Here is a 13,302-nt window from a genome sequence, read left to right on the forward strand (position 1 = left end):
AATGAATAATTATTATACTACTATTATATATAGTAGTATACTATAACATTAATGTGAGATATTTTTTTAACAATTGTTTTGAGTCATGTTGGAAAGGCGAAGTCAGTGTTCTGAATCTGTTTACATTCTATTCTTTTGCACTAGTTAATGCTATCAGCATTTGACCTCATTGTTTATTTGTGATTTATTGTTGTTATTTACGTGTTTATTTGTACTTTAATGAAGAATTTAAGTGTTCCAAATTGTTTTTATGAATAAGCGTCATCAAAAATTTTAATTGCCAAATTAGTAAAAAAAAAAAAAGGGGGGGGCGTTTATTAGATTAGCCGACTAATCGATAAATTGTCGGCTGACTAAACGGGTGACGTTTTGTCGTTTGGGACAGCCCTAGTTGTACAGTGTACCGGAACATATTTCCTCCACACCCTTCTCATCTTTTTAACCCTTGACCCATTTTCATGCCTGCACTTTAATTAAACGAATCCTCAAAGTAGCAAAGTTTGATTTAAAGTTTTTTTCTATTCGAATTACACCGATTAATCGATTAATCTTTTCAGCACTAATTTGAATAACATCAAATGACTTTGTGAGTCCATGATAAGGATTGTTAGGAAAGCTGACTGCAACTGCTACATATTAAACTTCTAGACTATAGGTCACATAGTGGCAATGGAATGTTAATAAGTATTTAAATTGTGTTTCCGGTGAGACTGAACATACTGAATAGTTGGACTTGCAAAGAGAGATAATGTGCACATTTATGACGCTTCTCCAAAATATTAGATGGAGGTCAGAAATTATTCGCTGCTTTCAAAGCGCTTTTGTAATGACATTCCTACGAAATATACCGCAGGCACATCTAGCCTGTATGCTGCGTCAAAGCACACCACGTCAATTGGACCAACATACACAACTTAAGAATTCCCCACAAAGACCAAGGACTTTCAAAAGGAACTTCATTTCACTAAATCAAACCTATTTATGTCTTCAGAGAGGGAATGGACCTCTTCATGCCATTCAGTAACTTCCTGCTGATCTGACAAAACTCTGCTCAAACGTGTTGAAGGTCAATACACTTGAATGCACCTCAATGAAAACCAAAACAATTCAATAGAAAAACTCGTTCAAGCTTATTTCTACACGAATAACGGTTGTTAATAGCACCTTCTGGTTCCTGTCCAAATGTAATAGGTTAGCAAGTTAACGTATGTCCAGCACATACCAAAAACTGGCTATGATATTTTGGTAACTCTCTAACTATAATAAAATCCAACAATCATAGTTGGCTGTTTATTCAATAGAATTTTGGTTAGTTTAAACTTTTTTCATACACATTTACATCAATAATGAGTCATACTGTATCCACATCATATTTAATGTTCAATAACATGTCATATTTATATGATTTAATGGTCTATTCGCCTAGTCTCGGCCATGATATGTGGCCCTTGTTACACAGTGGCAGCAGTGGGAGGAAGGACGGGGAATCATTTGCACTTAAACGCTTGGCCGCGTCGACTTTGGCTAATTAACTCGGCCAAAGTGACGCAAATGGAGAGACTAGATGAAGCCTTTGTGAGCATGCTGGGTGGGCTGCACAGGAAGAAATCAGCCTGACTTTCATCCCCAAAAAAACATTAGGTTTCACAGAATTATTTTATGGACAACTGTGCATTGGTTTTTAATAGTTTTTTTGGTGTGTGTGTGTGTGTGTGTATGTATCTTTTTATCGGCTGAATCACTAACAGTCCCAAATGAAGACAATGTTTAGTGTCATTAAGTGGCCTTGCAAGCAAAACAAGTACAATGAAACAATTATTTTATTTTAGCTGGCTAAAGCATGAAGGCATAAACTTAAAGTCAATGCTTCCTCTAATGTTTTTGTACATTCAAAAACCCAGATGACAGACAGACGTTGATTTGTCATCAATTTTGCACCTTCGATTAATATTGTTCCAACGGTAAAATCCTTACAAAACCTAAACGTCATTTCTATTGTTAATAATAATGGAACTACGCTGAATCAATGTTATGTTTTCCTTCATTTTCAACCATGACACTATTGATGCTTTCAAATACGCCTAAACTTAGAGTTCCTGCATTATTTACAGGCTAACTAATAAAATATTATAGGTAAATTACATTTTCAGCCTTTTCTGTTTTCCGCCGTATGTATGTATGTGTATATACTATATATAGAGTATGTATATACATATATATGTATATATATATATATATATATATATATATATATATATATATATATATATATATATATATATATATATATATATACATACATACATGTATTAGGGGTATCAAACGATTAAAATTTTTAATCGAGTTAATTACAGCTTAAAAATTAATTAATCGCAATTAATCACAATTCAAACCATCTATAAAATATGCCATATTTTTCTGTAAATTAATGTTTGTATGGAAAGATAAGACACAAGATGGATATATACATTCAACATATGGTACATAAGTACTGTATTTGTTTATTATAACAATAAATCAACAAGATGGCATTACCGTTATTAACATTCTGTTAAAGCGATCCATGGATAAAAAGACTTGTAGTTCTTAAAAGGTAAATTTTAGTACAAGTTATAGAAATGTTATATTAAAACCCCTCTTAATGTTTTCGTTTTGATAACATTTGTAAAATTTTCAATCAAAAAATAAACTAGTAGCCCGCCATTGTTGATGTCAATAATTACCTACACAATGCTCATGGGTGCTGAAGCCTATAAAATCAGTCGCACCCAAGCGTCAGCAGAGGCCGACAAAACTCCGTAAAACACAACGAGTACACATTTCACTGTCCTGACATTTTAATCTGTTTGAGAGGGGCATTTGTGCGTTAATTGCGTCAAATATTTTAATGTGATTAATTTAAAAAATTAATTACCGCCCGTTAACGCGATAATTTTGACAGGCCTAATATATATATATATATATATATATATATATACAGTGCCTTGCAAAAGTATTCGGCCCCCTTGAATCTTGCAACCTTTCGCCACATTTCAGGCTTCACACATAAAGATATGAAATTTATTTTTTTTGTCAAGAATCAACAACAAGTGGGACACAATCGTGACGTGGAAAAACATTTATTGGATAATTTAAAGTGCTTGTGACACGAAAAAGCATGTTTATTTCATAATACACGCGGTATTTTATGCTCCTGAATGATATGGACCGCTTGGATGTGTGTGGAAGCGATCGCTATATTTATTTAGTTTTTTGAATCCCGCGCCAGGAAAATGAGTGACTTCCGGCTTCGGTCTCGCATTGAGGAGGAGGGCGCTGTGACGTGTACGGTAGAAGACGTCCTCTTCACGCTACAGTGTACTGTTGTGTATGAGGACGAAGGATTCAGCTGATTTTGCGGATTAATACTTTTATTTTTTGCATCACGCCAGCCAAACGGCTGCAGAAAAATCATTCTGTATGCGGGAGAGGCGTATGCGCCTTTTTGGAGTTTCAAAAGGTTCCCATTCACCGTGGATATTTACTGTGGGACCATTGGACTTACAAGGAAGTGAGTAAACATCTTGTTTTGTATTATGTCAAATACGAATACAGTGATTACAAAGTAAACACTATAAAATTGCTTTAAATAAAGGACTACTTACGTTTGATCATTGATAGGCATGTAAAAAGCTATCCTCACGCTCATTAGCAGTTAGCTGTTAGCACGTTAGCTACACAACAATTCCAGCCACCCTCCTCCAGGGAACGAATTGTAAATTGCTCTCCGCCGGGCGGTTTGCCGATCCGCAAAGAAACTCGACAACCGGGTCGTCATGTCAAATAATCCAGGCTAGTTATGTGTGATTTTCCACTTCGAAGACTTTGAAACATCCCTCGGTTCGGGTTAGCATGTCGGCTAGCTGTCACTCCTTCTGGTCTGTTTACGTTCTCCGAAGCCGGGGAAGGGAAATGACATATGTCCGATTTAGGTGTCATAAAATATCGTTCGGCAGGTGTGACAGTAAAGGTAAAGTCGACTATTTTGACCATTATGGAGTAATTTTGCCATGTCGTCTTGAATAAATGGATTTTTATTATTTTATATTCCATTTAGCACAAGTTATTTGTCATGACCATGCCATTTATTTAGCAATTGGGGAAAGTACTTGGGTAAAAAGAATATCCTGTAAAAATATTGAAGTAAAGAGACAGAAACAATGACATTTTGCCGCTCTCTTCGTCGCGTTTTCCTCATTGTGAATAGTTCCCCCTCGACGGGCTGACTGGTCCTTCTCAAGCCATTTATATAGCTATTGGGGAAAAATACTTGGATAAAAAGAATATCCTGTAAAAATATTGAAGTAAAGAGACAGAAACAATGACATTTTGCCGCTCTCATCGTCGCGTTTTCCTCATTGTGAATAGTTCCCCCTCGACGGGCTGACTGGTCCTTCTCAAGCCATTTATATAGCTATTGGGGAAAATACTTGGATAAAAAGAATATCCTGTAAAAATATTGGGAGTAGAGAGACTGAAACAATGACATTTTGCAGCTCTCTTCGTCTCGTTTTCCTCGTTCTGAACAATTCCCCCTCAATGGGCTGAATAGTAAAACCGATGAGCCTAGTCTACCGCTGACGTCATCCACCTGTTGGGGACGCTAAAGCCCTATAATTGTAGGCGTGGCTAACCGGCAGATTAAAAGACTAATTTCTCGTCATCTGCGCTTTGCTAAATTGTTGTATATGGTCGAATCGTCTCAAAATATGATTCTAATTCACATAATAATGCCATTTAAGACTTTTTTTCTGGTGTCGTATGCTCTTTAAACTTTTTTAACAAATAAAAAACTGAAAAGTGGGGCGTGCAATATTATTCGGCCCCTTTACTTTCACTGCAGCAAACTCACTCCAGAAGTTCAGTGAGGATCTCTGAATGATCCAATGTTTTCCTAAATGACCGATGAGGATAAATAGAATCCACCTATGTGTAATCAAGTCTCCGTATAAATGTACCTGCTCTGTGATAGTCTCAGGGTTCTGTTTAAAGTGCAGAGAGCATTATGAAAACCAAGGAACACACCAGGCAGGTCCGAGATACTGTTGTGGAGAAGTTTAAAGCCGGATTTGGATACAAAAAGATTTCCCAAGCTTTAAACATCTCAAGGAGCACTGTGCAAGCCATCATATTGAAATGGAAGGAGCATCAGACCACTGCAAATCTACCAAGACCCGGCCGTCCTTCCAAACTTTCTTCTCAAACAAGGAGAAAACTGATCAGAGATGTAGCCAAGAGGCCCATGATCACTCTGGATGAACTGCAGAGATCTACAGCTGAGGTGGGAGAGTCTGTCCATAGGACAACAATCAGTCGTACACTGCACAAATCTGGCCTTTATGGAAGAGTGGCAAGAAGAAAGCCATTTCTCAAAGATATCCATAAAAAGTCTCGTTTAAAGTTTGCCACAAGCCACCTGGGAGACACACCAAACATGTAGAAGAAGGTGCTCTGGTCAGATGAAACCAAAATTGAACTTTTTGGCCACAATGCAAAATGATATGTTTGGCGTAAAAGCAACACAGCTCATCACCCTGAACACACCATCCCCACTGTCAAACATGGTGGTGGCAGCATCATGGTTTGGGCCTGCTTTTCTTCAGCAGGGACAGGGAAGATGGTTAAAATTGACGGGAAGATGGATGCAGCCAAATACAGGAACATTCTGGAAGAAAACCTGTTGGTATCTGCACAAGACCTGAGACTGGGACGGAGATGTATCTTCCAACAGGACAATGATCCAAAACATAAAGCCAAATCTACAATGGAATGGTTAAAAAATAAACGTATCCAGGTGTTAGAATGGCTAAGTCAAAGTCCAGACCTGAATCCAATCGAGAATCTGTGGAAAGAGCTGAAGACTGCTGTTCACAAACACTCTCCATTCAACCTCACTGAGCTCGAGCTGTTTTGCAAGGAAGAATGGGCAAGAATGTCAGCCTCTCGATGTGCAAAACTGATAGAAACATACCCCAAGCGACTTGCAGCTGTAATTGGAGCAAAAGGTGGCGCTACAAAGTATTAACGCAAGGGGGCCAAATAATATTGCACGCCCCACCTTTCAGTTTTTTATTTGTTAAAAAAGTTTAAATTATCCAATAAATTTTGTTCCACTTCACGATTGTGTCCCACTTGTTGTTGATTCTTGACAAAAAATTAAAATTTTATATCTTTATGTTTGAAGCCTGAAATGTGGCGAAAGGTTGCAAGGTTCAAGGGGGCCGAATACTTTTGCAAGGCACTGTATATATATATATATATATATATATATATATATATATATTTTTTTTTTTTAATAAATGGTTTTTGTGGAAACAAAAAGTTGTGGAACGATTCGATTCGGGGGGTCGCAGCACATTCATATGAATGGAAACCCCCTTCGATTTGATGACGTTAGCACTCGCACACGTCACATTGGGCGTGCGCAGCGGTGCTATTAAAAACAGCAAATGGCGGATCATTGGTTTCTAATTGACTGTTTTTATAATATTTGTAATCTAAATATGTTGAATGTTTCAAATTTTGTGCCTTTTGGAGCAAAAGAAAAAGGCCATTGCTAAGAGTGGGCGGGTATATTGTCTTCCGGGCTGAGGACCTTGTTGGGGTCAAAGTGCATCATTGGCTATCGCCCTGTAAATCTGCACTGTCCCCTAGGGCCTGGCATGAATACTACATCATTTTCCTACGGAATTGCGACATTGTTCGAATGGAGACGGAACCATATAAATGCAAATTTAAATTTTTCGTATTCTCGGAGAGACACCATGTAAACGGCCCCTAAAGCCTCCTCCTCAGTCTGACGAGCTTCACTGCGAACCTTGCCACCAACTTGGTCTGGGGGGCATTCCGTAACCACCTCTGCACAGCAGCAGCGAATGGTAAATGGTGCTATACTTGTATAGCGCTTTTGCATATTCTGAAGCGGGGGGAGGTCAGAGAGAGATGTGGTTCGGTGGGGTAGAGCACAAATCAGCAGTATGAGGTGAAGAACCCAGTATTATGTGAATCGCTTGTAAGTGTGGATATGTTTACATCCTATTCAACGCTGCCTGATCGCTAATCCTGGCATTTTTGATTTTTGTAAAGAACTTTAGTAGTTTGGAAAGAACGTTTTTTAACATTTGAATTATTTTATAGAGAGGTATTTGCAAGTAAAACATCTCTTGTTTACAGGTAATGTTCAATACTTTACAATAAAATAAAATTGGTTGGAATGTTAAAAGCGCATGCTTTTCTTTGTGTAAAAAATTGGCGTTGGCAAAAAGTATGACCGGGAGATCAAGCTTTTCCTAATTCGATGATCGGCTAGGAAAACTGTGATCAGTGCACCTCTACTTTTTCCCTTCTTATGCTACCCAAAGAATTGTTCACTCTGATTATGTCATTAATCATGCTGTACTTATTACAGATGTATAGTGTTTTTGACATTGCAATCAATTAACTCGAGGAAGGTGACTGTATGGAAGGTCAAGTTTACATTTGAAACAGTTGCTAATCTTTTGATTTGTCTGAACTTTTTCTTTGTGTCATTTTTAAGGGATCAGAACTTGTTCACCCTCCAGGGATGTGCTGCCCACAGTGTTCCCCACAGAATACGTCCTGTTTGCACCAAGGACAATCATACAAGGTACAAGGACATGATATGAGTGATTTTTCACAGACCATTACATTCAGAACAAATTTTAAGACTATAACAAAAGCTTTTTGTTGAGTGTTTAGTACGATTTCGTATCATCATGAATATTTTTTAACTGTCATGCATGTACAGTGCTGGCCAAAAGTATTGGCACCCCTGCAGTTCCGTCAGATAATGCTCAATTTCTCCCAAAAAATATTTGCAATTTCAAATGCTTTGGTAGTAATATCTTCATTTATTTTGCTTGCAATGAAAAAACACAAAAGAGAATGGAAAAAAAATTAAATCATTATCATTTTACACAAAACTCCAAAAATGTGCCGGACAAAAGTATTGGCACTCTCAGCCTTATACTTGGTTGCACACTCTTTAAACAAAATAAGTGCTAACAAACAACCGCTTCCGGTATCCATCAATGAGATTCTTACAGTCTTTGGCCAACTGCTCCAGGTCTCTGAGATTTGAAGGGTGCCTTCTCCAAACTGCCATTTTCCAAATCTCTCCACAGGTGTTCTATGGGTTTCAAGTCTGGACTCATTGCTGGCCACTTTAGAAGTCTCCAGTGCTTTCTCTCAAACCATTTTCTAGTGCTTTTTGAAGTGTGTTTTGGGTCATTGTCGTGCCCATGACCTCTGAGGGAGACCCAGCTTTTTCACACTGGGCCCTACATTATGCTGCAAAATTTGTTGGTAGTCTTCAGATTTCATAATGCCATGCACACGGTCAAGCAGTCCAGTGCAAGAGGCAGCAAAGCAACCCAAAACAGGGTGCCTCCGCCATGTTTGACTGTGGGGACCGTGTTCTTTTCTTTGAAGGCCTCGTTTTTGTCCCTGTAAACTCTATGTCGATGCCTTTTCCCAAAAAGCTCTACTTTTGTCTCATCTGACCAGAGAACATTCTTCCAAAGCGTTTTTGGCTTTCTCAGGTAAGTTTTGGCGAATTCCAGCCTGGCTTTTTTATGTCTCTGGGTCAGAAATGGGGTCTTCCTGGGTATCCTACCATAGAGTGCCTTTTCATTCAGACGCCGACGGATAGTATGGGTGGACGCTGTTGTACCCTCGGACTGCAGGACAGCTAGAACTTGTTTGGATGTTAGTCGAGGTTCTTTATCCACCATCCGCACAATCTTTCGTTGAATATCTAGTCAATTTCTTTTTTCTGTCCACATCTAGGGAGGTTAGCCACAGTGGCATGGGCTTTACACTTATTGATGACGCTGCGCACGGTAGACACAGTAACATTCAGGTTTTTGGAGATGGACTTGTAGCCTTGAGATTGCCCATGCTTCCTCACAATTTTGCTTCTGAAGTCCTCAGACAATTCTTTGGTCTCCATGCTCAATGTAGTACACACAAGGACACAGGACAGAGGTTGAGTCAACTTTAATCCATTTTAACTGGTTGCAAGTGTGATTTAGTTACTGCCACCGCCTGTTATGTGCCACAGGTAAGTAACAGGTGCTGTTAATTGGAATATGATTATTTGCACGAGATTCATGTTTTTACATTGCTTTGTTGCACTTTCCATTAAATCTACCTAAAAAAATATTATTCATGTTATTCAAGCAAATTGTTCTTTTTTTATAATTATTTGAATCAATGAGTGACCTGAGCCAATGCTTTAGATAGTGGGGCTTCGAAAGCCAATTTCCCTTATTGTCTACTCTTGAAATGGATTGGACGTTTATCATCTACAATGGCAACTAATAAGTTAAATCAAAATATACAGTATGTATGAAATTGCCATTTTTGTTGAAGATTTCCATATTCCTCATTAAAGCGAAGTAAGATACAGTATGTCAAAAGTCAGAATGACTTTTTCACGCTTTTTAGCTTTGCACGTCTAACTTTGTAGGAAAGGTCAGCAAAGACCCAAAAGTAGAGGGAGCTGTTATCTATTTTCCAGTAGCTTCTTTTTACGTCTCCCTCGAGGAATCCATCCTGCTGGTATAAACAAATATTGTAGTGCGTCCTCCGGCTCTCTTGAGTGCTCACACGTCCATCTGCAGGCCTGAAAAGACAATTTAGATTTGTTTTTGTTTTTTTTAATTCGCTTCTGAGATTTTTGCTCTGTATTGTCCATTGCCAACATGTTTTATTAGACCCTTCTAAAATTGGGGCAGATGCCCTCAAGAGACCTTTGAAACTTTCCTTTCAGAAGCTGCCAATATAGTGTTGCTAAACCAATGAAAAGTAGTTTTGTAAATCTGATTTTCCCAAGTGTAAAATTCTGATCAAATCTGTAAAAGTAATTTGAAAATCCTGTCGCATGTTTGTGCTGCCATCCTCACAGGTCTTTGTTCTCGTGTTCCGGTAACTGTCTAGCATGTTCCTCTCATCCAAAGCTTTTTTTTTTTTTTTTTTTTTTTTTTAAATATATACTAGTAGTGTACAGCAGGGGCACTGGAAGTCACTCACAGAAGGGGGTGCTGAGTATCTTTTTTTATTTTTTCCCATCCAAAAACAGCTGTTTCAGTCTGAATTTGTCACGCTCGTGCGCTTTCTCCATACAAGGCGTGCACAATGGCAGTACACACGCATTCTGGATTGTTTCCGTACTACTACGAGGCTACTGTAAAGACAGCATTCTATTTCACCTACAGTGTGTGTTGGAGTTTTTGTCTTGGAAATAAAACCGCCCGTGCATTATAATCCAAATGAGACGGCGCAATGACAGACAAACACATTTGAAAACTAAAAGGTCCATAAAACCTCGGTTTAACACCCCCTTTTCACAACACTAAAATTTAATTGCACACCAATATCCAACAGCGCACTGCACGGCGGCATCAACAAACAATAATATAGCTACAATGCAAGCATGTCTTAGCTATTCGAAGACACCGAAGGTAGATTTCTTTTATGAACTCCACATTCTAAATCTGCAGCAAACCTTTCCTCGCTGGGCACCATTATAGAACTATCAGCGTAATCATCGTATTTTTTAACCACAAATTGAATTTTAGAAAATTTAGCTTTTTAAAAAAAAAAAAAAAAAAAAAAGAACGCTAATTTGTTTTTGCGCCATATTTACACTTCCTCTGTCGACAGTTAGACATTTCCATTTCATAGAACCTTATTCAACATGACCCAATAGCAAGCAAGCATATATATTTAATCCCCAAAGTTAAATATGTTATAAGTTTCAATATTTTTTATTTTTAACAACAACAACAACAAAAAAGACTGCACCAAAACACTCCTCCCAACACCAGAGGGTGCTGCAGCACCCCGCTTCCCGGGCCATTGCTGTACAGTAATGTTCCCTCTATTGTTTCATGTGTCAGAGCAGACACACAAACTCCCTGAGCACACTGAGGACCACTGTGAGCAACATCAGATGTGTACCCTGTGGCTACACACCAGTATCTCACCTGTTGAAAACCTTGGATCATAACAAGTTACAGTGGTACCTCAACATACGATCGCTTCAACACATGACCTTTTCGACATCCGTCAAAAAATTTGACTCGCCATTTGTTTCTACATCCGACGACATGCTCGAAATATGACGATTTACGACAGCGCCATTGTCTCTTTGTTTTCCCGCAAGACGGACACACAGCGTATATTCTTGTGAGAGAAATCAACATGGGCTCCAAGAAGGTTAGTGCGATGGTGAAAAAAGGTGACGCTTACCATTGAAATGAAGATGGAAATGTGCGTGTCCGTAATCTGGCTCGACAATACATCCGTAGAATGTCTCCTACCTCAACAGTCCTCCTCCGACCTCCGTTAACCAGTCTTTATAAGTTAAGGTGACAATTATTATTTTGGCAACATCAGAGAGGAAGTCGCCAGCTTCGTCAGGTTTTTAATCATTTATTTCCGAACTTGTGCAGCACAACACACCTTCTATCCCACGCAATATACGCCAAAAACATCAGACCATTAAAAGTGAAACTAAAATCTCTGCCGTACGCAGCCATCTCACTGTGACATCAGCCACGCGGTGCGTTCACGTACAATACACAAAACAAAAACTGCCACAAAACCGTGACATTAGAACCCGATTTGTTACATTATTACAGGAATTATTATGATATTATTATTCCGATTTTTATTTATAATTTATTGGTTTTGCTGTGTGTAATTGCCATCTGTAATAGTACCAGCAGTATTTATTAAGCATTTAGTTAAGATTTTCGGGCTGTGGAACGGCTTAATGGAATTATAATGTATTCTTATGGGAAAATCCTGCTCGACATACGACCATTTCGACTTACAATCAAGGTCCTGGAACGAATTAACTTTGAATGTAGCGATACTAATGTACATGGCTTACTAAAAGAATGAAATTACAGCAGCAATTTTCATTGGTTTACTTTTAATATAATTGATTTGGCCCTCTTAAAATGAAAAAAAGACAAAAATATTCCTGCTCATGAGATGTGTCTTATGTTATTTGTGAGAGTCCTTCTTTAACCATAGGGAGAGTCCTGCTTTGGCCTGGGTAAGGTCCAGTTGTGACATGGGTGAGTAAATGAATAGATAATAAATAAATAAAAAGGAACAAGGAACAACCACAATAGGATTATATCACATTAAAACTGTTCAGACAATAAGGTCACTAAAGATTCCTATTCTCCATGTCCAAGCAACTTTACAGGACAGGTTTAAAAACTAAAATGCCATAAAGTGTATCACAAAGTGAGTACACCCCTTGCATTTCTGCAGATATTTAAGTATACCTTTTCACGGGACAACACTGACAAAATGACACTTAAACACAATAAAAGTAGTCTGTGTGCAGCTTATATAATAGAGCTAATTTATTTTCCCCTCAAAATAACTCAAAATATAGCCATTAATATCCAATCCCCTGGCAACAAAAGTGAGTACACCCCTTAGAAACTACATCCCTAAATGTCCAAATTGAGTACTGCTTGTCATTTTCCCTACAAAATGTCATGTGACCTGTTCGTGTTACTAGGTCCAGGTGTGCATAGGGAGCAGGTGTGTTCAAATTTGTAGTGCAACTCTCACACTCTCTCATACTGGTCACTGAAAGATCCAATATGGCACCACATGGCAATGAACTCTCTGAGGATCTTAAAAGACGTATTGTTGCGCTACATGAAGATGGCCAAGGCTACAAGAAGATTGCCAACACCCTGAAACTGAGCTGCAGCACAGTGGCTAGGATAATCCAGCGTTTTTAAAAAGTAGGGTTCACTTAGAACGGGCCTTGGGTTGCTCGTCCAAAAAAGCTCAGCGAACGTGCTGAGCGTCACATCCCTATGCTTTATTTGAAAGATCGTCGCAGGAGTGCTGTCAGCATTGCTGCAGAGATTGAAGAGGTGGGGGGGTCAGGCTGTTAGTGCTCAGACCATACACCGCACTCGACATCAAATTGGTGTGCATGGCTGTCACCCCAGGAAGAAGCCTATTCTGAAGACAGTACACAAGAAAGCACACAAATAGTTTGCTGAAGACATGTCAACAAAGCACATGGATTACCGGAACCATGTCCTGTGGTCTGATGAGACAAAGATTAATTTGTTTGGTTCCGATGGTCTCAAGCATGTGTAGCGGCGACCAGGTGAGGAGTACAAAGATAAGTGTGTCATGCCTACAGTCAAGCATGGTGGTGGGAATGTTATGGTCTGGGGCTGCATGAGTGCGGCA

The 13,302-nt window shown here is 38.8% G+C and overlaps 1 protein-coding gene across 3 annotated transcripts in view; it reads left to right on the forward strand.

The window, feature by feature from the left end:
• The window catches only part of fras1 (Fraser extracellular matrix complex subunit 1), a 451,829-nt gene that overhangs the window by 173,542 nt on the left and 264,985 nt on the right, over positions 1–13,302 (forward strand). For 2 of the 3 annotated variants that reach the window (XM_057831795.1, XM_057831797.1), the window contains exon 10: positions 7,577–7,666. In XM_057831795.1, the coding sequence (XP_057687778.1) occupies positions 7,577–7,666 (90 nt within the window). Of the gene's footprint in view, positions 1–3,173; positions 3,551–7,576; positions 7,667–13,302 lie in introns of those variants that run through there. The other variant, XM_057831798.1, reaches the window with a different exon arrangement.

Source organism: Corythoichthys intestinalis, chromosome 3, assembly GCF_030265065.1.
Source record: "Corythoichthys intestinalis isolate RoL2023-P3 chromosome 3, ASM3026506v1, whole genome shotgun sequence".
Lineage (NCBI taxonomy): Eukaryota > Metazoa > Chordata > Actinopteri > Syngnathiformes > Syngnathidae > Corythoichthys > Corythoichthys intestinalis.